This window comes from Aphelocoma coerulescens, chromosome 5, assembly GCF_041296385.1.
Source record: "Aphelocoma coerulescens isolate FSJ_1873_10779 chromosome 5, UR_Acoe_1.0, whole genome shotgun sequence".
Classification (NCBI taxonomy): Eukaryota; Metazoa; Chordata; class Aves; order Passeriformes; family Corvidae; genus Aphelocoma; species Aphelocoma coerulescens.
In genome coordinates this window covers 1,387,430-1,414,281 of record NC_091019.1, presented here as the reverse complement: position 1 = coordinate 1,414,281, position 26,852 = coordinate 1,387,430, and the positions used below count along the sequence as shown (strand labels likewise).

General features: G+C 48.8%; 1 protein-coding gene across 1 annotated transcript; it reads right to left on the bottom strand.

Annotated features, from left to right (window-relative positions):
- Positions 1–4,289: 4,289 nt before the first annotated feature.
- On the bottom strand, positions 4,290–17,094 carry CDHR5 (cadherin related family member 5). Its single transcript, XM_069016169.1, has 14 exons — positions 16,940–17,094; positions 16,575–16,750; positions 15,561–15,611; positions 15,150–15,242; positions 14,923–15,021; positions 13,665–13,775; positions 13,160–13,336; positions 12,709–12,799; positions 11,429–11,526; positions 10,890–11,096; positions 10,264–10,380; positions 9,673–9,745; positions 7,523–7,683; positions 4,290–6,672 (listed from the first exon to the last, which is right to left on the bottom strand). The coding sequence occupies exons 1-14, from the start codon at positions 17,016–17,018 to the stop codon at positions 6,085–6,087; spliced, it is 2,121 nt and encodes a 706-aa protein (XP_068872270.1). The 5' UTR covers positions 17,019–17,094; the 3' UTR covers positions 4,290–6,084.
- Between the last annotated feature and the right edge of the window lie 9,758 nt (positions 17,095–26,852).

Sequence of the window (26,852 nt, the reverse complement as noted above, 5' to 3'; positions counted from 1 at the left end):
AGCGCGCAAATGGCGGCGGGGGCGATTTCCGGCCCTTAAATCCCCTCGGCCCCGCCCCGCGCAGCCGCGCTGGGGCCCCGCGCACCTGTGCGGACCCCGCCCCGCGCACCTGAGCCGGATTAGGGGCCGCCCCTGAAGCCGCCCCCGGCCCCGCCCGGGACCGCCCCAGAGCCCCGGCCCCGCCCGGCCCCGGGGCCCGCCCTGCCCGGCACGGGGGCGGCTCCATCGCTCGGGGCCCCGCCCCTCTCTCCCGGGCCGGACCCGCCCCGCGCACCGGGGCCGCACCGGGGCCGGGCCGCCTCCGGGACGGGGAGAAGTCGCTCCCGGACGGGCGCTGGGGCCGAGTCTGGGGCTGCCGCTCCTGCTCCGGCTGCGGCCCCGCCGCGGCCCCGGAACCCCCAAACCCCACCGGTCCTCGCAGCGCCAGGGCAATTTTTTTGGATTTTTTTTTTTTTCCAGCGTAGGCAGGGAATTCTGATGGAGAAACGCCAAAGCTAAAGGATATGGGGTCTGGGGGGGGGGGGGTGGGGGGGTGGGGGGTGGTGTGTGTCGGGTCTGCCTTGAATTAAAAACGCATTGGGAAAAATAAATCTGTGGAACAACTCATTTCCTCTTCCAGACTGGCTTCTGTGTGATCGGCTGGGATTCCAACTGCTCCCATGGGATTTGCAACCTGTGGGGCTCTAATGAGCTGAACATAATGGGAAAACTCTGGATCAGGCAGTGTCCCAAAGGTCTGGCAGTACCCAGCATTCCTGGCTGGAATTTGGGGATCCCAGCACAGCCTCTCTGTAGTGTCCCTGTGGACCTGGCACGGCCTGCCATCCCTCACCAGGATTTGGGGGTTCCAGCACAGCCCCCCCAGCACATCCTGCTGCTTCCTCATGTCCTCTTTAACCAGGATCATTTTTTGGGGTGGGGGCACCCACATCCATCAGAATTGACTTTAACCAATTTGGGGGGAATCTTCCCTCTCCCTTCCTCACTGAATTCCCACTGCCAAAATGCAGCCTGAGGCTCAGCTCCCCATCCCCTCAATCTCTCCAAGGAATTGCACTTGGATTTCCTAATCCAGCAGGGCAGCAATGCTGTTCTCCTCACTGTATATCTTAATTGCAGTAATTGCTTAAGAAATAATTGAAAGAAATTAAAATAATGAAGGGAAAATAAAGAAGAGCTGCCAGCTCCAACCAAGGAGTGCTCAAGCCCCTTCTCAATGATTTGCTTTAATTAACCAATGTAAATGAACCAATTAAAACCACATTGACATGGTTTCATTCTTTTTAATCAAGTTCTAGAGGAAATATTGCAGAATAGTGTCGTGGTTTAGCACAGAGAAAAAACCCAAACCCAACAAATAGAAAAGAACCTTTTTAACCCCAAAACTTTTCTAGGAGATCCACAGGGCTGGGCTGCACTGCACCCCCAAACCGAGAAGAACTGGGAGCAAAGACAAACCCAGACTGAGAGTCCCAGGACATTAGTGCAGTTTCTGCCAGCCAAAACAATCCCCAGTCTGAACAGACACCTGTGAATCCCAGGAACCTGGGATGTCATCAATATCCTTAGGGACCTTGTTATTAAAAGCAGATTTCCATGGAGAATTAACGAAATACAGAAAATTAAATGGAAATGCAAAGGAACAGCTCTCCCAAGCCAGTAGGTTGCAGCATCTGAAAGAAAATGAACAGAAGATTATGGATTGGGACCATCAGCAATCCCAAAATCCCTCGTGTGGAACACCACTCTGCTTTGGTTTATAAATCACCACTTCTCTTAGTGGACAAGCCCTTCAGCTTTGCTTCCAATTCACCGAGTTCCCAACTGTGGCCACTGAGGTTCTGCTGCACCGTGTCCACGGTGGGTTCCAGGAAAACACACAGGCTATGGTCCTCTGGGAATGCTGCCCAGGAAGCACACTGACCTCATCTGTGTCTGCAGCCCAGAGGGAATCTCTTCCCAACAGCTCCGGCTGTGCTCGGTGTGTCCCGACGGTTTCCACGCTGACGCACCACAGCTTCCTCCGCCCGCTGCCTTGGGAAGTATCCCTAAGGTGACACTAAGAAAGGACCCTCTTATGAACACAGAGTCTTGGGATGCAGGGGAAGAAAAGGAGTTTTTGGTCTTTAGCATCTCCTACTCTGTCAGCACTGACAGCAAACACGGCTTCAGCCTTGGCCAGACATGGAGAGCCAGAGATTTTACAGATCCTGGTCGCATCTCAGCCCTTCCACAGGTACAGTCTGACAGGGAGAGGGAAGGAACAGGTCAGGATGGACAGCCTGCTCCCAGAAAATCATCCTAATCCATAAAAGATTAAACAGAGCTGTACGAACTGCCCGGGACGTTCATTTCCCTGCGGACTGAGGGCTCGGAGTGGCACTGAGCTGAAGCACAGGCTGGGCCTGCCATGGACAGACTATGGAAGCCCAAGAAGTAAAAGCTACTCGGCCAATTCCATAAAACATTCCAAAACCAGCCTCCTGGGATATGACCATCTCTTGTCTCACCTGGTGGTGGAAGCACGAGTGATGATCTCCCCTTCAACGGGTTTTTGGGATCTGCAGCGACACGTTAGCTGCCTGCTGTTATTGGGAATGTGATCAATAACAGAGATATTTCTTGTAAAGAAAACTGGATGAGCAAAAAGTGATGTTGTTTCCTCACAACTGCCCTTAACTCACAGACTCTGAAGGCCTTTGTGATGCCTGTGACTCATGAAGCTTTTGTAAGCACAGGAGAGACCGACTGTGACCATGGTGTTGATGGGTGGTTGTTTCTCATGGGCAAGAAGCTCATGACGGACCTAGAAGGGATCTATGGCCTTGTATCTCCCTAAGAAATCTGTTACTTTTACACCTGAACAGTTAGCATACTTATCCTACTATAAAATGCATAACACATGCATAAAGATGTATAAATCCAAGCAGAACCCAAGTATAATATGATGTCTTACATTTTTCAGCTATTCCATTAAGGTTTCTCCCAGAAGTGTTTATCTCAACTTACACAAATCAAGGGGAAACGCAACACTCCAATCTCTGTCCTTCATTACAGCAACCTCTCAGTGCAAAAAGAGCACAGGAATACAATTCCTATCCAAGTATTACTACTGGGCCATTTCTGAAGCCTCAGTCCTTATAGCTCAAAATTTGTTCCTTTCAATTTGATGGCGAACTGCTGTTACTGTTGATTGGGATAAAATATGTATGTATAAAAAGGAAAGACAATAATTTGCTTAAAACCTGTGTGATGGAGTTGCTCCTGTTTCTTTAAAATTCCATTTACTGCTGAGGTCAGCTTTATTTTCATGAAGACTCAGCAATCAACTCATGAAAAAATAAATTGCACCAACTAGAATAAAATCGAACTGACTTTTTTTTTTTTGAAGGAAAAGGAATCCCTTTTAGAGCTAAGGCTGCTCAATATCCAAGGGGAATCAGGTCAAAACAGATCTTTTGTTTCTGACCATTTATCATTTGGAAGTTTATAAATGCTAGATCATTCTTCTATCCTACATACAAAGAGAAAGGTCTCCAGTCTTCCATTCCTTCAAAACTAAACCAACAAGCGTCCTCTGCACTCTGGCAAGCCATGTGACAAAAGCATTTTTCTCTCAGAAGTAAAAAAAAGCAAAAGGATGCATTTGCTGTCAGTTATGCCAATGAGACTTGATGAAATCCATGAGGTTATTCAGTTCTAAATGGGAACAGAATTTGAGCAGAAATGAATTTCCAGACACCTGGGAAATTTTCAGTCTGTTTCTGTTACTTCCTGCAGGTAAAATGTCTGTATTTACTTGATTTTGTCCAATTCCCTGCTTGCACCTGCTGGTTTCAATTCAGCTTTAGAGTTTCCCCTGGCAGCTGAGAGGGGATTTGGCTTCTTTTCCTTGTAGAGGCCAAAATGAAGGTGAAACAGGCACATGCCAGGTCTGTGTTACATCAGGAGAGGGTGCTCTAAGCTGGAAAGCCGTGAGGATCCTCTCCCTTGGCAACTGTGCGACTCCCACCTGTAAAACCTCAAATCCCCACTTACCACGGCCACACCAAAACTGCTCTTTCTCCTCCTGCAGATTTGTTAGCCAGCTGTTTATAGCTCTGCGCCACAAGTATTTAAAAAGTATCATTCTAAGCTGATACAGAAATAAAAACCAGCTTGACTGGGGATGGGGTGAAAGAGATTTCTTAAATCTACCTGCAGAGTTGAACTTCCAAAAGCACTTGAATGTCTTTGGAGTGTAAGGATGAGATTTTCAAGGTACTTTGATGTTTATTTGCCATCAAAAACCACTCAAGCCGATCCAATTTTCTAAAAGCATTTCTAGCCATACATTTTTCTTTCTTATGCAGATGTTTATAAATGAACACGATTGTTGTACAATGATGCAAAAAGTCTGTCACCCTTCCCAGCCTCAGCAGACAAACCAACCCAAACAGATGGAGTGCAAGCTCACATGGACTTGAACTTAAGAGGTTAAATTTTCTACTTGTTCCTTACATATTTTTCTTCATTTCTTCCCAAAAAGAGAGGAGTCAAGAACACAGGATCTGGAGGCTTTAACAGGCAATAGCTGGAAGTAGCTGAGCTCTGCCTGCTGCCAAGTTTTATTAGTTCTCCTCACAGCAACAACCACTTCCACAGACACAATATTTACCAAACATCATCTCCGTTGAAATTAAACACCCATAACGCTGAAAAACACCAAATACTGTGTCTGTGTGCACTGAGAAGACCTGGGAGAAAACAAAGACTGGTTTGATGGGACCAGTCCCATTCCAACAGCATGGGAAGCACACTGGTGAGGGGAAGGAAAGCACCACAAGCTGAGCACAGATGGCAGCTGCAGGGAGCTCATAAATCAGTGTGCCAGCAGAAACCCAGAGTACACAGCAGCAGAGGGAAGGCAGGCAGACAGCAGAGCACTGACAGGAATGGACCACACACAGCACAGCCACCAAGGAAACCGAGCAGAGGAGAAGCACTCCAGCCTGTCGCCCATCAGCAACCCTTCCACGAGCAGCATCAGCACGGGGGGCAGGCAGGCTCGGCCCTCAGCCTTGCTGGTGGCCAGAGGCGTTGGGCTGGCAGTGAGCAGCTGCTGGAGAGTTCTCACAGTCCTGTGGGAAATGCTTCCTGGAGATACCCCAAAGCTGCTGGAAGGACTCTGTTTACACGGCAAACACAGGGCGCGCTCCCCGCCCTCCGTTATCGCACTGTAATTCCCGGGCAAACAGCTTTGCTGCAGGAAGTAGGGAAGCTTCCCAGGTCCTGGGCTTGATCTTCGGCACAAACACAGCTCCTGAAGTCCAGGCAGCCAGGGCAGCATTCCTCAGAGACAGGAGAGCAGGACTGAGCATGGGAACACTGGGACAGGGACAGGTATGGCCCAAGAGGATAAAAGCCTCTTTTGCCTGACAGCAGATAGACAGCTAAAGTACTGCACAATTAGTGGGTTTATGACATAGAAAATTGATGACAAAGTCCTTCAGTAAAGAACATGTGATCAGTCCTTGTTTAGCAGTGACAAAGGAAACAGCGGGTCCTGAGCGTGGAACCTCCTGGCTGGCAGGACAAGGATCCGGTGGCACATTCCAGCTGCTTGCGCTGGGAGCACAGGGCGGAGCCAAGCCCTGAAGTCAGCTCCTGCATAGTCACAGGAGGACCTGCAGGCTCAGAGGGACTTGCTGACACCCAGCTGCAACACCCTAAAGGGAAGAGCCAAACAACACTGGACTGTGCAGCTCAGCTGCTCCTGGTGAGCTGGGCTCACTGCTGCCAGGCCAGGTCAGTGGCACCTGCAGCCATTTTGGGAAAGGTGATGTCAAGGGGCCCGGGGGGCACAGGCAGGAAGGTGGAAAGATGAAACACTTCACCTTGAAAATCCTAAGTGATATTCCAAGGTCTCACAAAAGGGTTAAATTAGCTGCAATCTCTTCAGGCCTTATTTGCTGCATTCAGACAAGCAGGACAGACAACCTCACCCTTCTGCATTCCAGCTTTCCCCCTGAGCAGAAAGATGGGCTTCGTGTCAGCAAAGAAGCTGAGATTGTCTCCTTTTTGGGGGTATGTACCCAATTTCCATTATATCTCAGAATCATCAGTCCCTGCACCTGTGTGAGACGTGTTGACTGTCACCTCTGCTGCAGAGGGTGAGGAGCTCTCTGAGGCAAAGGACACTCCCAGCCCCCAGTGGTGACCACCTGTGTCAGAACCTTCTTCCTCTTCCTCCTCATTCTTCTGCAGATCTTGGTCACTCTCATCACCACCATCATCATCTGCTGCATTGTTCTCAATCACTTCAACCCTCTCTCCAGCCTCGGGGTCCACATCAGTCTTAAACCACACAGCTTTGTAGCCATCATCTGCCACGTGCCTGTCTGTCTTGAGGATTGACTTCACTTCTTTCTCCTGTCCAGCCTCTTCTTCCTTTCCTTCCTCTTTCTCTTCCTGGTCGAAGATGACAGTGGAAGCTATGGAGCCCTTTGGGAGACTCTCCATTTCCTCTGCACTGGAGGAGGGCAAGGAAAGTGCTGGCTGCTCTGGCACAGACACTGTCTCTGTCTGGACACTGCTGGTTTCTGATGTCTCACACTGCTTGGTGCTCACATCTGGCTGTTCATCTTCCTGGTAATATTTGTTCTGGTGACCCCCAGAGATTTCCTTGGAGAGCTGCAGGAGGAGAGACACATTGTGATTGTAGTGACAGGAAAAGAGATGGGGGGCAGGAGGGGAGGGGTGGCTCCAGTGACTGAGCTCCTGCTCAGGAAAGTTCAGCTTGGTTTGCAGTTAGACCTATTTGAAGCTAGGGAAGATGCAGATCCCTGGAACAGACATTTTTTATTGGCTCCATTTCTGGAGTTTTCTCAGATAAGCAGGCTTGTTCTTCAGGAGGGCTGAGCACCAGCACCACACACTGATCCGTATGCACCCCACTCTGCAATGGGATTTCCCTCACTCAGGGTGAAGGACTTTTGTTACCCACCTGAGCTATGTGCTCTGGACTTATGTCCAGGCTCCTGGCAGGCCCAGCTGATGGCACAGACCAACATCTGCTCAGATGAATTACACCCTAAACTTCCCAGTGACCAATCTGCCAGGGACCTGAGAGGTCCAAAATTAAATAGCTCAGGTGCAGATGAGTGTCTGAGCCCAGGCTTTGGGATCAGGTATGAAGAGACTCTCCTCTCCTTTGACTATGGAGGATGAACAGTGGTTTATACCACAGACAGGTGTTTTTCAGAGACCACCCCTGATGTGTACCACATTCATCCCAGACTTTGTGCTCTGTGGAGCTGTGGTGCTCTCTTTGCCATCATCCACCATTTAGCTCCAGCCTCAGGGGCACAAAGAACAGCAGCAAACACCACCAAAGGGATGCCACCTCTGTAAACTTCATCTCAGGAGTGATTCACCACCTTCACACAAACGCGCAGCACTTGGGCAGCCCATCCATACTTTAAACCCTCCTCAGATCCCACTTTCTAACTCTTAGAAGTTCAGGTACAAGCAAGGCACTTACCTTTTTCTTCACCAGGTATTTGACAGGTTTTCCATACCATCTACTGGATTTCCATAGCAGCACTCCAAGGAAGACTAAGGCAACTAACAGCAGTGCTGCTAACGTGCCCCCTAAGACAGCCATGTCCTGAGCAGAGTACATCTTGTCAGAGGGGGTTACAGCTGTGGGGAGAACAAACCAGTGTTACAAAGCCTAAAACTGGCAGGCAGCATTTTCCAACACAACCCTTCACTGTGGGAGAAGCTCCAACCGATGTTTGAAGGGCAAGGAAGCATCCTGTGCTGCAGAATGTGACAGTGATATATCTGATACCACAGAAAACCTTTTTTTTTTTGCTGTTCTAAAAGCAGAGGACTTCTTTTTTATTGCACAGAATAGTGCCATTTCCAATAAATTCCATGAAATGGAAATAGCAGTGATTTACAGGACAGTCACTTTTACCCTGTGATTTAACTAAGTTAATAAATACCCGACTGCATCAGGCAAGCAGATGCTACATGGAGTAAAGCTATTTAGGTCTTTGACTTTCCCACTTCACCCTCATACAGCAGAATGCAAAAATGAGGTTTGTTTGTACATCTGTGTGTGAAAATGCAAAGCTTCCTTTCACCTGGAACATCCCCTCCAGTACAGATGAGCACATCAAAATAAGAAACAAAAAAGCAGAAGAGGAAATAGGAAAAGCATTAGAAAGTCCCAGGACAAGGAAAGCTTTCCTTCCCTTTTTGTAGCTGTAACAATATTGTCCAGCCTGCTCAGGGGCAGCTTCTGCTTCCAGCCACTGGTCAGTGTCAGGTATTTGTACAGAGGTTGACACCAGAGTGGAAAGACAGTACCATTCTCAGCTTTGCTTGGTGGTGGTGGGATTCTTTAAGTTTTCCAGCCTCATTCTGTAGTGTAAGTGACTCTCATTAATGATTAATGAAACAAGGTTTTTTTCTCCTGCTGCCCTGTTCATGATAATGAAATGGGAGTATTCCCTCATTCAGTTTATCATTAACACCTTGGAGAGGATTTAGGAGCTCAGCGAATTTTTGCTGCTTAATCCTGTCTCCTGGGGAGCCACAGCCCACAGAGAGTCACAGAGCTGTGCAATTCTGCACATTCAACAGCACCATTGCTTTGTGTGGCTTAAGCAGCAAGGGCAACATTTCAAAATTGTCCCGAAGTGCTGGTACATGCAAGGAGCATTTTCAGCTCTGTGTGCTGACACCAGGACACCAGTTTTATGCTGAGCTGGGCTGTCCCCTTAAATGGAGTTTAGGTGGTTTTTAGCTGTGAAGTGACACTACCTTTAGGGAATCCAAATTTACACCCAGGAGCCCACTTGTTTTTCCCACCTCATGAGGGTGGTGATAAGAGGGTGAAGCGATGGAATCACTTCAATCACACATCATTGTGTATAATCCAGTGGAGCCTGGGCATTGTCTGCCTATCCTGAGATGATATTGGTTCATCTTAATCCAAAGCATTGGAAGCTTCATGAACTTCCAACCTAATTTCTTTATAAGACCAATTTAAGAGTCGTTTCTCAGCAGCATGGAAGTGTGAGCTGTTTTTACACTGACAAGGTTAAACAGTAGCTGGAGGGGTACATAGGAAGCCTCATGTCTATCTTACTACTCATGGGCTGTTTCTCCTGTAAAACCATAAAATCCTGGTGTAAAAGAGCCTGACCTGACCTGAATAGAAAATGCCTTGGCTCATAGGCAAGCCTGGCTTTGGGGTGTGCCAGCTGCCCTCTGCTCTGCCTAAGACAGGCAAGAACCTTGCAGTTTTCTCTGTGTTTGGCTAAAAAGGAGCAAAGATGTACCGAGGTCTCCTTTGCCATGATAAGACATCCTGGGTTATTTCCCAGCATGAACCAACCCCAGACTTGGCTTTGGAACAACAAGAAAAGACACTACAACACACAGCACCACTTAAAGTCTCAGGAGGCTCTTTGAGGTGTGTGGTGACTGCTGTGAGGATATTGTTGGGGTGTTTTCTCTCCTACAGCCACCACGGAACCTCCTATAGGTACGGCGCTGGCCTCAGCCCAGGCCCACAGGCTTCAGCAGGTGACCCATCATGGCCAGTTTGCCACAGAAGTAGAAAAGACTCCCCAGTCAACTCCACAGAGCAGAAAACAGGGACCCCCCCCAGCCTACCTGTGGCAAGGATGACCTCCACGACAATTATGGTGCTTGCCTCCTGCAGGCTCAACACATCTTTTCCAACAGCCTATGGGAACAGGGGAGAGAGATGGCTCAGGGACTTCCAGATCTCCAGCTCACTCTCAAAGTCTCTGGGGGGCCCTTTGAGGACAAAGTACCTTGTCCCTATCCTCACCACAGCCCTTCGCTGTGGCTGTACAGCCTGGTCACAGGGGAACAAGAGCTCTGAAGATTCCCTGCCCTGGGAATGGATGAGCTGAACCACGTCCCTGCTCTGTGTTCAGCTCCCAGCACAGTGCAGAGCACAGGTTCTGAGGCAGCGTGGGGCAGGAGCAGCAGGTGTTGGTACCTCGCTGTGCCCTGCCCGTGGAGCTCCAGCAGTGCTGTGGGCAGGCTGGCTCAGACAGCTCCACTGGGCTTGGCACTGTGCCAGACAAGCCTCAGGCAGGCATGTGGGCAAAGGGAACATCCAGCTTCTTACAAGTCTAAAGTTATTGACTGCTTTCTTTGACCCAAGCAAAAAGAGGATTTGAATTCCTCCTTCTTTCCACGCCCCTGCCAAAATACCCAGGAAAGCTGCCCTACCTGGATGGTCACGGTTCCTGGGGACTCCAGCACCCTGTTGGTCAGGATGAGCCCATCCCTCGTTGCGATGAAATCGGTGCTGTTTTTGAGATAGTACTCGATGTTGGGGTTGACTTTCTGAAAAGCCAGAGAGTGGGTGATCAAACCACACTGTGCTTCACGTGCATCTTCCCAACAACCCCTTGGCAGGACTTGTCCAAAACACCTGAGGTATGAGCAGGTGTGGAGAGCAATAAATAAACCTGGGCTGAGCAGGTGAGAAAGGCTGAACTCAACTGTGTTCACCCTGTTGCTCAGAGGTCAAGAATGTATCACAAAAACATTTTAAAAAATCCCAAGTCTTAACCCACCTTGTGTTGGTAACTTTAGTACTTGTCCAAGCAAAACACACCTATGGAAGTGATCTGTGTGGGATTGGCTTTGGAAGAGGGGAGTCCAGCAGCTTCTCCCCATTACATCACACCGTAAGAGGTTCTGATCTCTGTGGAATTTCCAAGGGAATATAACACAGAACACTAGAGGACAGCATGTGTTTGCCTCTCCCCATCGCCCCTCCCTTGTGTTTCCCAAACCTGCTTTAAGCCTGAAGCAGTGAGACAGAACACAGAGCACTTCTAATTTCTTACACCAGGGAAATCGTTATCCATTGCTGCTATCACCAGAGGGGTGGAAGGATCCCCAGCTTGGTAGACGAAGCTTCTCTGGGGCAGCCCAACAAACACCGTCCCGTTGTAGACCCCCTTCTCGAAGTAGGGTGGATAATCACTTTTATTGATGACCTTGATCTCTACAATGGCTACAGAGTATTTCCTTATGTTGCTGATCTGGGTGGCCTGGAGGGAAAAAGAGAGAGATGCCAGACTTCTCCTGCCCCTGATGAGACATGAAAGGACAGGATCCATCCCAAGCCCGTTGCAATTCCCAACTCAGCAGAATGTCCCCAGGGTTAATTCCTTTGCTGTCACCACCCACACCTGAGAGGAAACTGAACTGCTGCAGGAGCTTTGCATGTGGGTTGGTGTAAGACATGGGCCAAACACTGGGCCCTTCAAAAGAAAGGGAGTAACTGAGTTATTGCTGAGGTCATTGACTCCTGTTGAACCCAGGCTGCTGCTCCCTAGAAATCCAGCTGTGCTGGCTGGCTGGCTGTAATGTCATAACTTACCATAACTTGCAACAGAAAGGGATCTGGGGAAGTCACTATCTTGTTCATGGTTAGATTCCCTGTGTCTGCACCCACTGAGAACACTTCGTCTGTATTCCCTAGAGAAAATGCAAAGACCGTTCACCATCAGATTCTTTCATAAACTGACCTGGAGCTCACAGACTCATTCTTCCACATCTTAGTGGAAATACCCTCAAAGTATTTCCCTTGGGTAAATACCATTTACCCAAGAAAAAAAGCTGTTTTCCTTGCCTGCCTGGCTGCTCCAAATGCTGGGAGTGCTGGCCAGGGATGCAGAGGGACACATTAGATGTGTGTGAACCCAATTAAATGAGGTAGGACAACAAAGCTTTGCATTTCCAGTGCCTAGGCCCACATATTGTCAGTCTAAGGTATGATAAATGCCCAGAGCCTCTGGTGCAGTTTGAGGACAGAAAATCTCCATCCAGTTCCCACTTAGCTCTGGGAACGCTTATTTCTCTCTACTGACTATAAGGGGAGCCTAGAGACAAACCTTGTATTTATGTACAGGTATAAAGCAGATTCCTACATCTGTGTGAGAATCCTAAAGGCACCTATGTAGGATACATGTTGTAACATAAGCAGAATTTTTAGTTCTCTTCCTCACCCTGAGACACTGTGGGCTCTCTTTTGACAAGGAAGTGAGTCATTGACTATGGGGAGGGAGGCCACACTCCTTCCAAATGCCAGTGGAATTTCAGGTTCTTTAATACATTTGATATCAGGAGGATATTCACAGCTGAGGTGCCATGAGGCATAATAGGTAAAGGGAGAGGAGCACTCCACTTGACCAGTATGATCTTTGCCTTGATCCTTTTGGAATCAAGACTGAAACAGGGCAGACGAGGTAGTGGCAATGTGCTGGGGAATAAAAACATAATTCTGGGCAATGAATGGAAATTAGGCTGATAATGTGGGAATTTTAGGTTCGGCTCAAAGACTGCATGAAAGTAGCATGACCAGATTGACAAAATCACATCTAAAAGTTTAAAGATAAAACATGTCTCATCTCGCAAAAAAAGCCAAAGTCTTTTTGAAACAGATTTCATTGAGATCAGTTTGTGGGACTGTAAATCTTTTTTTTCTTCCTCTCTGTACAGTCTGTTTCTTCTACTTAATCCACAATGTTCTGTGGATGTAGTTATGTTTCTGTAACAGAAACAGAGGGGCAAATCCCAGGCCCTCCCTCAAGTGCTCCTGTCAGGTACCAGAGGAGACATGAGCCGTGTCCCTTGTGGAAGGTGACGAGGTCTACTCACCCCCAACAATACTGTACACGATCTTGTCACTGATGGTGTAGTCAGGGTCAACAGCATAGATGGGTCCTGGCTCCAGGAGGAGGGGGTCCGTCTGCAACAGCAAGGCAAACAATCACACACCACAAGCCAGCACCAGAGCAGCAACTGGAGCTCTCCCATCCCAGCGTGGATCCAGTGGCTCTGCCTGGGCAGAACGGGATTAGTTGCTGAGAGGGGTCTGTGACAGGGCGGAGGTGAGACAGCCTGGAGCTGGTGCTCCAGTTCTTGCCTCTCCTGCAATGTGCTGTGGGAGCTGAGAGAAGCAGTGCTGCTCGGGGTGGGGGCGTGATGAAGGCTCCCTGTTCTGCTGAACCATCTGCATTGTAACTGGAGATCACCATGAGCTCATGGAAATTATTCAGTGCTTCCCACTGGGAACAGCACCAGGGGCACTGTGAGCCCTCCTGCTCACCGACATCTCGGAGATGTTGACCCTGCCGGAGTAGGGGCTGCTGATGCAGACGCTGGTGTCATTGTGGAGGTGGTTGCAGGGCAGGAACCAGGGTGCCCGGGTGTCACTCTGCTTGATGACGATGGCTATTGTTGCAGTGGCCGTGTTGGTGTGGTCGGGGCTGGTCACAGGCCTGTCCTGCCCACAAGGCAAAGTACACCGGTGACACACAAGTTTCACTGCCTAAACAAGGGCTCATCTGCCAAAAGCAGTGGCTTGGAGCCCTTTAGCCATGGTCACTCCATTCTGTTTAATTAGCAATCTGTGTGGGAGTAGCTAAAGCAGTGGCTTATCTTGTTCTGCTGACAAAGGTGGGCTGACTGCAGGTCTGTCACTGGAATGATGGAAAGCCTTCTTCAAATGCACCCCCCCCCCCCTGCTATCCCAGAGATCTCCCATCCAGACTCACCCTTCAGGTGAGAGGGACCAGGCAAACAAGGCATTCTGTTCTTCCCAAACCACTTACCCTCGCATACAGGAGCAACGTTGTTGAATTAAATTTGTCATAGTCCAATGCTTTTTGTAAATAAATTTCTGGGTTATTAATTCCTCTTATGGCAAAATAACCGTCTGTGTCCTGGCAAGGGAAAAGGAAAAATCCTATAGCAGACTCAATCACAGACACATTCCAAATCCTGCTCATTGCTGTGTTTGTCATCCCAACTGGACCTTTAATCCTGGGGACCTGGATGAGGGGTAGTGTGGGAATGTCTGAACTACTTAATCTTTGGTACTGCACACTGCAGTTGCCTGTCTTATCAGAAAGGTTTGTTCTTGGGAATTTCCTCTCCCAGACCCCCAGCTTTTCCTGCCCACCTGCTCAGCAGCTTCTGGATGAAGTCAATCACCTCATTTATTTCCTACATTTAGCAAGTTGCCAACAGTCCTTGATTTTGGGTCCCTAACAGCCAAGCAATCTTACTTCCATGCATGAAAAAGGTCCAAGATGGCTCAGCCTTTGAGAGCCGGCAGGATCACCCACCTTAGCCTAACACAGCTGGACTTTGAAAGAAACTGTAAAGCCAAGATGAAGCATCATGTGCTGCATTTCACTCTATAACCTTCCCCACTCGCCTTGGTCCTCCTTTAATCTTATGCCTCTGAATTTCTAAATCCCTCTGGATTTACACCAATGTGAATGCAAAGCCTGATTCTAGAGCTGAAAAACTAGTGGTTTCTGTTCACAGACACTTAAATTCCCTGGGGATATAGAGATAACACAGGCACTGTCTGCTCTTTCCACAATGCTTTTCAAAAATGCAAACATACATTTGGTTCTTCTCTTGAATTTCCTTTTGATTTTCGTTTACAGCCAGTCTTTGCACTCTAGGCTGGCATTAGTTTAACTGTGTGCACAATCCATTTCCTGTGCTGCTGTTGCCAGTCAGGGCAAGGACTCCTTTCCCCGTCAGACTCAGCACAATTCTGAGCTCCCTGAGGTACAAAGGTCTCCTGCTATGTTTACAGCTTATGCCAACAAGACTTCCCTGAGTCATGTGGCTCTGAATATCCTAGATGAAAATTTAATCTATACAGTGCATTAAAAGTGTGAGCAATAAAAGAATTCTATACCTGCAGCATTGATGGCTCTGTTCTGCTAACCAAATCAATGTCTGGGTTTTGTAAAAGATGAGACAGCTAAATGCAGTGACCTTCTCCTGAAAGCTGGGGTTCTTCTGAATCCAGCTTCTCCAGAGCTACTGTTTGTCCCCAGAGATGCTCACCTGCACTGTGGTAGTGAGTTCATAGTAGATGGTGTCCAGGTCAGCATCAGTAGCACTTAATTCTTCACGGGTTACAATGGCTGTGTCCACTTTTGTATCCTGAAAAAACATGTTGTTGTGGCTATTGTCTGTGTGAAATGGATTTGAAGTCCTCTCCCTGCTGACCCTTCCTCAGTCCCACAGCACTCAGTGAGGCAGTGCCCTCTTCCCTTCCAAAAACCCCTTACCTCTGGAACATCCCTGGCGAGGTTTGGCTGTGCAAACACGGGGCTGTTGTCGTTCTCGTTCAGAATGGTGACCAGGATTTCCAAGGAATCACTCTGCAGAATGGGCAAATCAAAGAATCAAAACCAAAAATAGACTGTTGGGGCTGATCCTGCTTTGCAGAGTGACCAGAGGGGATGGTGTAAGGATAGGGGTTGGATGTGGCTGGGGTTTGCAGACAGCCCACATCCTGGGGTGGGATTGTGGGCTTGCTCCCACCTCCTCTCCACTGGCGGAGCCTTGGCGCTCTCTGTGACTATGAGAGCAGCGTGTCTGTCACAAGGAGAAGGACATCTGCCCATCCCAGCATGGGGATTAGGAAGAGCAGAGGGAAGCAGGTGTATCCTAAGGCTCAGCATTGGGAGAGCGCTCACCTGGCCAGCAGGGTCCTCGCAGGTCAGGTACACCAGCAGCGCGGGGTCTTCCTGCATGAAAAACAAACCCACCCACTGTAGAAACAGCCCAGGAGTGCAAACTCTGGCTAAAGCAAATGAGCCAAATTCATACTGTGCTGATTCAGAAATGCTGCTGGGCTTTATCTTATTTTGAGGTGTATCTAGCTTTTCCTTTCTTTCCTTAATGCTTGGATCTTGTTTATGATGACATCAAAGCAGCCCCATCTTCCAGGCTCTCTCCCTGCAATTCCTGTAAGATGTTGGCAGAGCTAATCTGCCATTCTCTCTTACCTCAGGTGAAATCAAACAGATTTCTTTTAAAATTGAATAAATCAGAAACATTCTATGCAGCAAGTACAGTGGCACCTGCGGGGTGTTAACTCTGGCTGTTGCTCTTTGCTCAAGTAAATGTGGGTTTTTACATTGAAAGGGAACTTAAGGATGCCTGTGGCTGAAGCAGAGCACTCCAGGGAGCTAAAATAATTTAGCAGCAACCTAAGTGAACACAATGACCTTTTATACCACCTTTCTGCTTCACGCAAGATGACAGAATCCCAGAATGATTTGGGTTGGAAAGGACCTTAAAGCTCATCTCATTCCAACCCCCTGCTGTGGGCAGGGACACCTTCCACTATCCCAGGTTGCTCCCAGCCCTGTCCAGCCTGGCCTTGGACACTTCCAGGGATGGGGCAGCCACAGCTTCTCTGGGCACCCTGTGCCAGGGCCCGCCCACCTTCACAGGGAAGAATTTCTTCCCGATATCCCACCTAACCCTGCTCTCTGGCAGTCTGAAGTCACTCCCCCTTATCCTGTCATTCCAGGCCCTTATAAATGGTCTCTCCATCTTTTTTTGTAGGCTCCCAAATTCACACAACTGAAATAACTTATTTCCTTTAGAAACAGGTTAAGAATCACTGGAAGACTACAGGTTAAAACTCATTGCATCCCAGCGTTATCCATCCCAACCTTACAGCCTGCCAGCTAAAGGCTTACCTCATAGTCCACACACTTTGTCAGCTGCAGCTCAGAGCCCTCAATGGTGAAGAATTGGCCATCGGGGAAATTGGGATCAATTGTTAGGGTGAACCCTGGCTCCACGTGGATGGTGGTCACCACGTAAGGACATGCATTTTCAGGAACGCTTGGTTTGCTGTTACTGACAGAACATCCTGGAAAAACACACAAGTAAGATGCAAAATTACCCAAGGATTCACATTGTGAAGGAGTTGGGTGAGAGCTGTGGTCACAAGTTGTGGAGTGAAGCTGTCTCGGAGCCTAGCAACCTCCCACCTGTAACAGGGCCACCCCCTCCCAGGGGAGACATTCCTCGGAGACAAGGACCTCGTGAAAGAGCTTACCTGGTTCCTGCGCCGAAACCTGTGCCAAGAGGGGCAGCAGGAAGAGCACAGACAGGAGGAGCCAGTGAGGAATAGCCATGGTGAGCTCCCAGCTGCTGAAAAATCCTTTTTTCCGACTAAGCTGATCTTCTCTGTGTTCCGCCCTGTGCCCTTGTCTGCGTTCACCACTTTATGGCATCGAAAAACACCGGCTGGCTGTGGATTGCTGTGGTTCAACCTTTGCCTCTTTGCCCCATTGGATGACTTATTGAAGGATTTACCAGTCATGGAACACGATGACGCATAAATCCTTGCTGTTCCTTTTTTCCCCTGGTCTTTCCTAAACTCTAAACTCTCTGCAGAAACAAGGATATCTTTGAAGCAGTTCAGAACTCACAGTCAAGCCCCTGCCCAGCTGAGCATGAAGGACAAGGGCTGGTACTTCAGAAGCTGCCTGTGTACTCCAGCCCCTCCCACTGGGAAGGGGGCAAATTTGGTTTCTGATGTGCCAGAGATGGGGCCTGTATCCCACAAGGTGAGCAAGTGGATCCCAGCAATGACAAGGCTCAGCTGCAGCCCAGAGAATGCCCAGCAACTTTGTAGGGAAAACATATCTCCTTCTACCAGTGGCTGCTCCTCGTAGAGATGCCTCCCAGAATCTCCTTCCAGGAGATTCCACACCTGGAAATCTTCAACTATTTGAATGTCAGCAGCTTCCTGAAGTTTTCAGAGGACCTCTGCTCTCACTGATCTTTTCAGGTTCTTTCTGATTTCAGGAAGTTCTCAGATGCTGCACCTCAGCCAGGCGGTTATTAGAGGCTTAATGAAATCCAGGTTGTCAACACTCCTTCCAAAAGTATTCCAAAAGGAGTCTTTCCTAGCAGAGACTTCCTATGGACCAAAATGAACAACTGCCAAGGTTTGTTCAGCTCCTCAGTAAGGGAATGGTTCTTAGGTGAGCATTTGAGTGGGAACAGCTCCTTTTGCAGGTGTCAGGTCCATCACAGATGGTGAAAACTGCTGGAGCAGCATGGGCTGGGCAGGACTGCACTCAGCACAGGATCGCAGGTGAAGATCCTTACTTTAGAACTGCTCTCCAAAATCCATTGGTTTTACAGGAAAGCTGGAGTGGCTGTTCCATCAAAGGGGGGCAATCTGCCTATGTGGCACGGGGACAGCACATAAAACTCATTAAGCGGTGGGAACAAATTATTCCTTGTGGAGCTTTGTCTTTAGTGGCTCTGACAAAGCCGGGCCATCAGCTCCAGGGGCAGAATGGAGCAGAAATAAAGTTTACAGGGAGCATCTCTGTTGTGTAGCTCTCAGAACATTTCTTTGCCATAAAACCTAACATCTCACTCTGTTCTTGCTACATGGAGCCCTGATTCTGACCTCTGTGCACAGCTGGACTGTAGGCACTCCCCAGTCCCAGCCACGTGTCCCACCATGCCTCATGTAGGGAAATCCTGGCAGAATGTTCCTCCCCAGCATTTCTAATGATCCAAGACCTCATAATGGAACCACCCTTATTCCCAAAGAGCAGTCAAGGCACAGGCACAGCTAGCCATCTTTATTTGGGATCAGCAGCAGGCAGCCAGATGCCAGCATGGAGTGGAAGGGATGTGCTTCACCCAGGCTCCATCTACTGACAGCAGTTCACACCCACGTACATTTAACTACGGATAATCTCAGAGGTTTCATTGGCTTTTGACTGCTTTCCAGGATTATTTTTATTTATTTGCCTATCTCAAGAGTTTTTCCTAAGCAAGAGCTTCCCTGTTTATTTTCAAGGCCATACATGTGCAAAGCTGTCTCCTTGGCTGTTTCTTTCCCTTCACCTTCATTCAGAACCATCTGTATCTTCCTTCATGTCTGCAAGCAGCTGCTTAGCAAAAGGGCAAATGTACTGGCTGGAAATGGCAGCAGCCTCCCTGGCATCTCTGGCCGAGCAGCTGTGGGAAGGGAAAAATGAAGGATAGTTCATTATTCCCAGGAGCATGGACTGCAGGAAGTGTGACAAGGCCACCTTGTGACACTCAAAGATGACTCCAAGGAGCAGGTGTATGATAGAGGGATCATGGCTGCCTGCTGCCAGGCACTCCACAAATGCACAGTGGTGTTTCACCCCCATTGTGGACACAAGAGGTACTAAGGGCCAGGTTATTCCTCCTAATTATAGTGATTTAAGAGTTAAATGTCTAAGGGAAAGTTATTGGGCACTGGGAAAAGACAATACCCAGGTGTGGGACAACCCATCCTGAGGTGTGTGTTTGAATCAGCAGCTGAATCCAGACAGGGTAGCAAAGGCTTGCTTTCAATTTTAACCATCAGATCACATTTCCTAATGGGATGAATAATTGCTTCAATCCAGAATGACAACTCTTAGGAAATGATTAGGAAAAGATATTATTTTGCTTCCCTGGGTTTTACTATTTTTAACAACTGACTTTTCTATGGCCGTTCATGAAAGTCCTCCTTTGGCTCCAGTATTGTGGGGCTCAGGGCCACAGAGGTGACCAATCTCTCCCACCTACCTGGTGTTCAGAAAGGTCTGGTACAACCAGAGAAAGCAGAGTTCCTCAGGGTTGTTTACTCCCTCTCCCCCCTGCACGTCTGTGTTGACCGGGCCAGGAGAACTGGTTTAGATAAAGAAAATTAAAAATAATTAAAACCTCCAAAACACCAGTAGTGCAACCATAACCACTTCAGAGCAGCATTTGCCCCTTGTGTTGTATCTGCTGCTGTGCTCACAGACGTGGCCTCGGCGGGGGCTGCTGGCCCAGTGTGGCAGTGAGAGCCACGGCTGGGCACTGGGACACCAGAGGTTTCCTCTCACCTGCGCTTGCGACCCATGAGGTTCTGGATGAATTTCTGAACCTGGGCGTTGCCTCTCATCTTGCTGTACTCACTGGTGAACAGCCCATCCGAGTGCCTCTGGGACCTGTGTGGGGACAACACAGGACAGTGGCTGCTCCTCCCAGCCACGGCACAGCAATGCCTCTCCTCCCACCTCTACGGGCCCTGAACCCCTCCCCTTCTCCTCGTCATCTTGGGGAGCTCAGCGCCACGGGCAGCCCCTCAGTGCAGCATGTCCTGCTGGAGACTTCCCTGCCCCAGGAGGGTGGATGTGGCTGCTCCTCACCTGTCCTTGAGGCCCACCAGGTTCTTGACCAGCTGCCGCACGTAGGCGTTGCCGTTCATCTTGCTGAGCTCGCTGTGGAAGAGCCCGTCTGCGTGGCGCTCCGACCTGCCCGTTGGAACAGCGAAGGGGGGTCAGAAGGTATGGTTTAAAACCACACAAGAAAAGGCATTAAACACTGCTGCCTCAAGACAAGAGAGTCCCAAACGCACACGGGCAAGAACTCGTGCCACTTTGGCAAAGTTCCACAAAACAAGGGAAAACCTTACAGGAGTTTAAAATGTATCTTTGCTAAACATCACACAGGAAAACGACCTGCCCTTGATTTTACTGATGTAATCACCTTGCCACAGGGATGTGGGAATGTGGGGTTATTGCTGACTCAGCACGAAAGAGTAGGGCGAGAGGCTGGAGAAGTAATAAACGAACACCCAGAGACACAAAGCTGAGGAACACTTAGATAAGGGCAGCAGGTGACTCCCTTGGTGAACTTACAGGGTTGGCTATTTCCAGTTATGTTTTCATGGGACCAGGCTGCTGGAAACAGAAACTTTCACCTCTCTCAGGCCGTGTAAGTGCACAGCAGAAAAACAGACTCAAAAGTGTCTTTGTAACTGTGGTTTTTTTTGGGTCACAAATCTTCTCCTGAATTAAGTCAAATTAACGTTCCCATTCTTAAGCAAGAAAAAACATTTCCAGTACTTGGATTCACTTAACTAAATCTGTTTAGGGAAGAAGAAGATCCACAAGCAAGCAGATGCAAGTTCAGGAAGACAGCTAAAAGGCTGGGTTTACAGCTAGCAGGCTCTTTGAACAAAAACAGTGGAGAAAAGGGAAGCAGAGTCCCAAGAAATGCTTACCTCTCCCAGGATGGCAAAGATGCTGAGAAGTGGGACAGGACAATCATGGGAATAATTACTTGCCACAGAGTTGTCATCATGGAAACCATGTTCTCTCCTGAAATAAAGCGCAAGGTTTTGTGAGCAGCAGGACAAATGATGTTGGTGTGTGCCTGGTGCAGTTCATGTGCCCCACAGAGACAGGGCTGTGGAAACACCACCACTGTAATTAAATGAGGCAGGAATTCCTGCCAGCAGAGATAAACACCTGGAGATATCTGCAAGGGGCTTCCAGACAAAAAAAATTACGTGTGCTAAATAAAATTCATCCGCACACAGAGGAAGGGAAGGGCTCATATGTGTGCCCATATCCACCTATCCTCCAGTCCTTCAAGAAGGAAAATCGAAATAACACACATTTGCAGTCACAGCAGACCCTCCTATTTTGTTCTCTTACTGAAATAAAAAGAAAAGTACATTTCATTTATCACAAGCCATTGCGTGTTTCCCCCTTTTATTCCCAGGTTGTTTTCCCCTTTATTCCCAGGTGCTCACCCTTCCTCAAGGATCACACAGCAGCTCTACCTGTAATTTATAATACACTACTTTATTTTTTGCCTTCCTCCTACAATAGAGCAAACCTTCATCACTGCCCTGCAAGCTCTCAGACGGCACTTGCTAACCCCAAATCAAAGTCCTCCCACTCGGCTTTTACTTTATTCTGAAGCTAAACAGTACAAAGAACATGACAGGACTGTCACAGAATTCTGAACACTTTCTAGCCACCCTTCTGGGACTGTTTGCTGCTCTGGAGGTGCTGCAAGATGAAAAGAGGCACAAAGAGAAAGAACAAGAGCGAGGGATTTATACAGAAATTTGTTCACTGTAAACCACAGGGCAAACATTTAAGGGGGCTGCAGAGCAAACAGATGAGAGGATGAAGGAGTCATAAGCTTCATCTCACACACACTTCGAGCTTTAGTGTTGTGTTTTCCTGCCTGATCCAGCTTTGAGGGGACAGAATAGCAAAACAAGAAGGACATTTCAAAGATCAGACTCTTACTGGAGTCCAAACAAGGCAGACTCCACAGTCCTGGGATGCAGGAGGAACTGAAAACAGCCACCAAAACCAGAGCACCCTTGGCCAGGGGGAGCCTGGATCCTGAGCCTGTCCTTCCATCTGCCCAACAGCTGTCACACAATGCCTTGACCCCAGGATCTCACCTCAGCATTTGGCCTCCCCTGGGCTGGCATTTCTCTGGGAGCACTATATTTAAGAGACCATTTTAAAGTCCATCCCTGGCTCCAGAGTTTCCTCTCTCTTCATAACCTTTCTAGCTGCTAATCTGGTGATCCGCTTCTCTTTTCTCTTTCTGGACATAATTTTGTCTCCCCTGGCTAGACCATATTTGCTTGCTGAAGTTCCCAGAAGCAGTGATGGCTGTTGGGGAACTTCTCCTGCCTATCAATAATGATTGCATTGGTTTTTTTTAAACTAGTCAGACCACAAGGAGCAGGTAGATCTCCAGCGTCATCAAAGAAGGGCTGTTTAACCTTCTTAAGATACTTCCAAGCTTTTCATTTCCTCCCCATTGATGCCGGTTTTCAATGACTGCAAACTCTTTGGCCAGCTGGGACCTTCAGCTGAAAGAAGTACGCCCCAAGCCAGCCTGGGAGCCCTGAGGAGGGAAATCCAATCCCCCATATTCCAGCACTGCAGCTCAGGACATGGATGGCCTCATGGCAGTGGCTCAGCGAGGCATCACGGAGGTCTGAAATCCACCCCCACAAAGTGAAAGAGGGGGGAAGGCAGCACGTGCAGCCCCCCTACCCCAGCTGGGACTCACCAGCCCTGGTCGCTCCTGGCTCGCAGCTGATGCTCCACTGCCTGCTCCTCTCGGGGACCCCTATAAATCTGCAGCCTTATCAGCAGCAATTATTTGGATAAAGATATGGATATGAGCAATCATGATTAACAGCAAATAATGCAGCGGGGTTGGAATGTCCTTTTAATTACCTGATCGGGTCATTCAAAGCAATTTGATGGAATATTTCTGCTGATGGATAATAATTCCTGTTTCTGCCTATAATGACATTTGTTGGGCAAACATCCCTGTACCAATTAATTCGCTACGATTGTCATCGTTATTTCCTGGCTTTAATTACCTCTTGATAGGAGCTTAATCTTCTGTTCTTGTCTTTTCATCCTGGCTCGGGCTGTGTTTGCAATTGCCAGGATCTGTCGGTGAGTCCCTGTGTGTACCAGTGATTTGGCTGAATGAGGTGTCGCTTTTTAGGGCAAGCATTGCCTGATCAGTAGCATCAGGGCTGACTTTTCCATGAGGGAACAACACCTTCTGAGCTGTGGTTTCACCTGGGAAGGGTCTGCCAAGTACAAATTTTGTCACAGCATCTAAAAAACCAGCATACCTATGCATGCATGGAAAACATCCTGAATATATTCCCTGCCATTGCTGGGGTTTGGAACTGGTTGGTCTCAAGTACTGCAGCTAAAGGTGACATGGAAATGGAGGAAGAAAATAGGATCACCCTTTCTCTCCTTCTTTATATTGTATAAAGTAGCTTAGAAGGAATAATCACCATAAATAATTTTTTAAATCTTCCAATTGGAGAAACGGGAGCTGTATTACATTTTTTGTCTACTTATCTTTCTTTTTCTCTGGAAAAGCAGAGGGTGTCCCCATGACAAGAGGACAGGGAGGGACAAGATTTTCCCCATATCTTTCCCTTGGAAGAACACCCCAGGCCCTGATGAGCAGAACCTCAGCCTGTGAATGCAGGCTGCAGCCAGAGCCCTGCAGCAGGGAGGGGGGAAAGAGCTGGGACACTCCAGGTCTCACTCCAGGGCTGGAGCACCGAGACATGCCATGGTCAGTGCTAGGACAGGGGAGCCCAATTCCTCCTCGGGGACAGCGTAGGTCAGTCCTGTACTGGTCCAGGCATTTCCCAACCACTTTCCTCTCCTCTCTGTACCTGCTTTCTCCAGCTGCAGCCTTGTGCCTCTGCTTCTGCCTGCAGTGGTGGTGGCAGCTTCGGGTTCATAAAAGAGGCTGAACAACATGTAGGGAGCTAAAAATTACTAATGTGATTTTCCTTCCTTTGCAAACAACCTCAGTGGGTGTGAAATGCCCCCAGGCTCTGGGTAATCTCAGACTGCCATGAGAATCTGGATGAGGAGAGAGAAGAGGTTGGAATGACAGAGTGGCCCCACGATGGCAGCAGAGGGTGAAAAACGGGACTCCAAAAGCTTCTGGGGACCGTAAGAACATGAAGTAAGTAACGCGATCAACTACTTTGCAACAACAAACGGGGTTTGCCTCCAGCAGCAGGGCAGAGTGAAAAGGTGATGGGGTAAAAAACGGCGTGGCTACGTCCAGCACTGCTGCAACTTAGGGCAGGTGCCAGCCATGGGCTCGAGCTCCAATGCAGCTCTGGAGGCCCCTGATGAGGAAATTCAGGGCCACGAAGAGAACGCAAAAGCATTTGCAAGATGAAATTTATAACTGAATAAACCAGAGTCCAACCCAAATCCTCAGTCCTGAAACAACAGCTGATTCTCCTTAACCAGAATTAACACCAAACTCTCATCATTATGGAAACATTATGGAGACATTATGGAAATAGGAGTAATAAAGAATCCTGTTTAACAATATCAGCCGAAAGGAGCTTTGTGAATTTGCACCTTGCTTCTTCCACTCTCCATTTGTGTGAACACTCCAAGCCCCAGCAGGGGAGTGGAGATTCCCCTTGCCCTCATCCAGCAGGCACAAAGCAGGATTAAATTTAAACCCATTTAGATGGAATCTAACCCATCATCTCTGTGCAGCAACAGTGCAGAGAAAAGGTTTCAGCTTTTTTCTGGCTCTAAGAATGATACAGAAAATGACTCACAGAAAAAGGCCTCACCTGATCCCTGCTCCTGTACCACTGCCATGCCTGTGGGTGCAGGAAGTCAGGGCTGGACTGATCCCAGCCCCGAGCTCCCTGACTGACCTACACATGGCACTTAAATGTTTTACAGGATTTTAGCAAAGGGCCACAAACGGGTGACACTGAGGAGTGCTGAGGCTATGCAACCACACTCCTTGAAGACAGCAGGGAGAAATGCCCCAGGACAGGATGGAGAAGGGATCGGTGAGCTTTGTGGCCATCCCTGAGCTGCCCTGGGGACGCTGCCAGGTGTAAAGCCATCAGGATCTTTGTGCAGTCTCTTGTGGACGACTGCCAGCGTGGAGAGACCTGTGATGAGATGCCTTAAGTAAATCCAGTTGCCGTTTGTGCCAGGGCTGTTCCCAGTAGCCACGCTGATGGCTGGGGATGCCCTTGTGCCGACAGAGAGCAAAGATTATGAAACACAGGGGCCACCCCCCTTCAACATCCAGGTTCTGGTCACTGCTCTGTCTCAAAGGCATTAGAGCCCAGCCGAGAATGGAATTGAGGAAGGTCTTTTTCCTCCTCTTTACAGTGGGAGGGGTCACCAAATCTGCAGTGTGAAAGGCAGCATCTTAGAACCATGTTAAATGCTTTAGCCCCAAATTTGGCAATACTTGAGAGAGCATGTGAGCCTGGCTTTTTACAATGTTGGAGGTAAAGACAAGAAACTGCATTTTGGAAAAGAGAGGATTTCATCACAGAGCTACCTATCCTGGCCCACAGCACTGGGAGGATGCAGGCACTCTCCAAAACCAGCACTCAGAGCTCTGAGGGATCATTCTGAGTTCTGAAGGGGAGAAATTCCCTAACCCCTCAAAGTAATTGATGCAGGAGATCAGAAAAGATTTTTCCCTGGAGAAGCAGTGTGGATGCATTCAGTGTCCCCCTCCAGAGAGCATTAAGAACAGGCTGGATAAATGCTGCTATTGTCACGTGGGCATCGTTGCTCCTGCCTTGGACAAGGAAAGCCCATCCAGCCTTTGGGGCTGCTGCTTATTCAGGGCAGTTCTTACAAAGTTTGCCCAGTCCTTGCCAGCCTGTCCAGAATCCAGACCCCAGGATCTGCTGGAGCCGCTTTTCTTCATGGAGATACCTTGGCTGGCCAAAACACATCCCAAAATCTTAGAGCCTCTGCACCATGACTTTGGGATGGCAAAGTGCACAAGGGTCAAGCCAGGCCGAAAAGGCCGTGGAAGGACTATGTCATGCCCCACACATGTCCAGCAGTGGTGTCCCAAGTCCTGATGGAGCGGTCCAGGTGCAGGTGACCTTTGGGGAGCCCAGCACAGGCTGTGCCCCATGCAATGGCAGGACCAGCCCATGGCAGGGGAGTTTATTGAGGTCAGATGGTACTAGGAACTGCATGGCTAAATCCTTCCTACGTAAAATACCTTTTAATCAGCTTATGGGGCGTTCAGGAACTTCTACCTCCCCCATTCTTTTCCCCCCTTCCTGTGTCTGTGTGAGGCCATGTGGCAGTGGGGATTGTCTCTGGTGTGTTTGCAGGTGAGCCTGGCCCACACCACTGCGGTGACGGTGACGCTGCTCCTGAGAGCAGATTGGAGGCGATTCCTTGCATCACTCCCAGGTCCCTAAGAGAAAGGACCCTAATTGGAATAAGGGGATTGGAGGATTTAGCCTTCTAAATGCTCCTTTCTTGCACAGGATGCTTTCAGGAGTGGTTTTAATCTTTACCACCTGATTTCCTTATTCTGGCTGCAAGAGTGAAGAGTGGGATGGAAGGAAGAGGCAAGCAGGGTAGCCCAGGTGGGCTTGGGAGAAGAAGGAAAATCATATGGTCATGGTCCCATATGGTCATGGAACCTCAGAAAAACACTTACCCAGTCTCAAAGGGGCAAATTAAGCAAATAAGGTGTGTAGATCCAGGATATGTTTGTCTCTCTACCTACCTCAGGAGCTCAGCTCCTGAGCTGCTCCTGAGGTGGCTTGGATTGCCCGTCCCTCCCTTGCTTTGTTTGACTGAAACATGTGGCACCTTTCT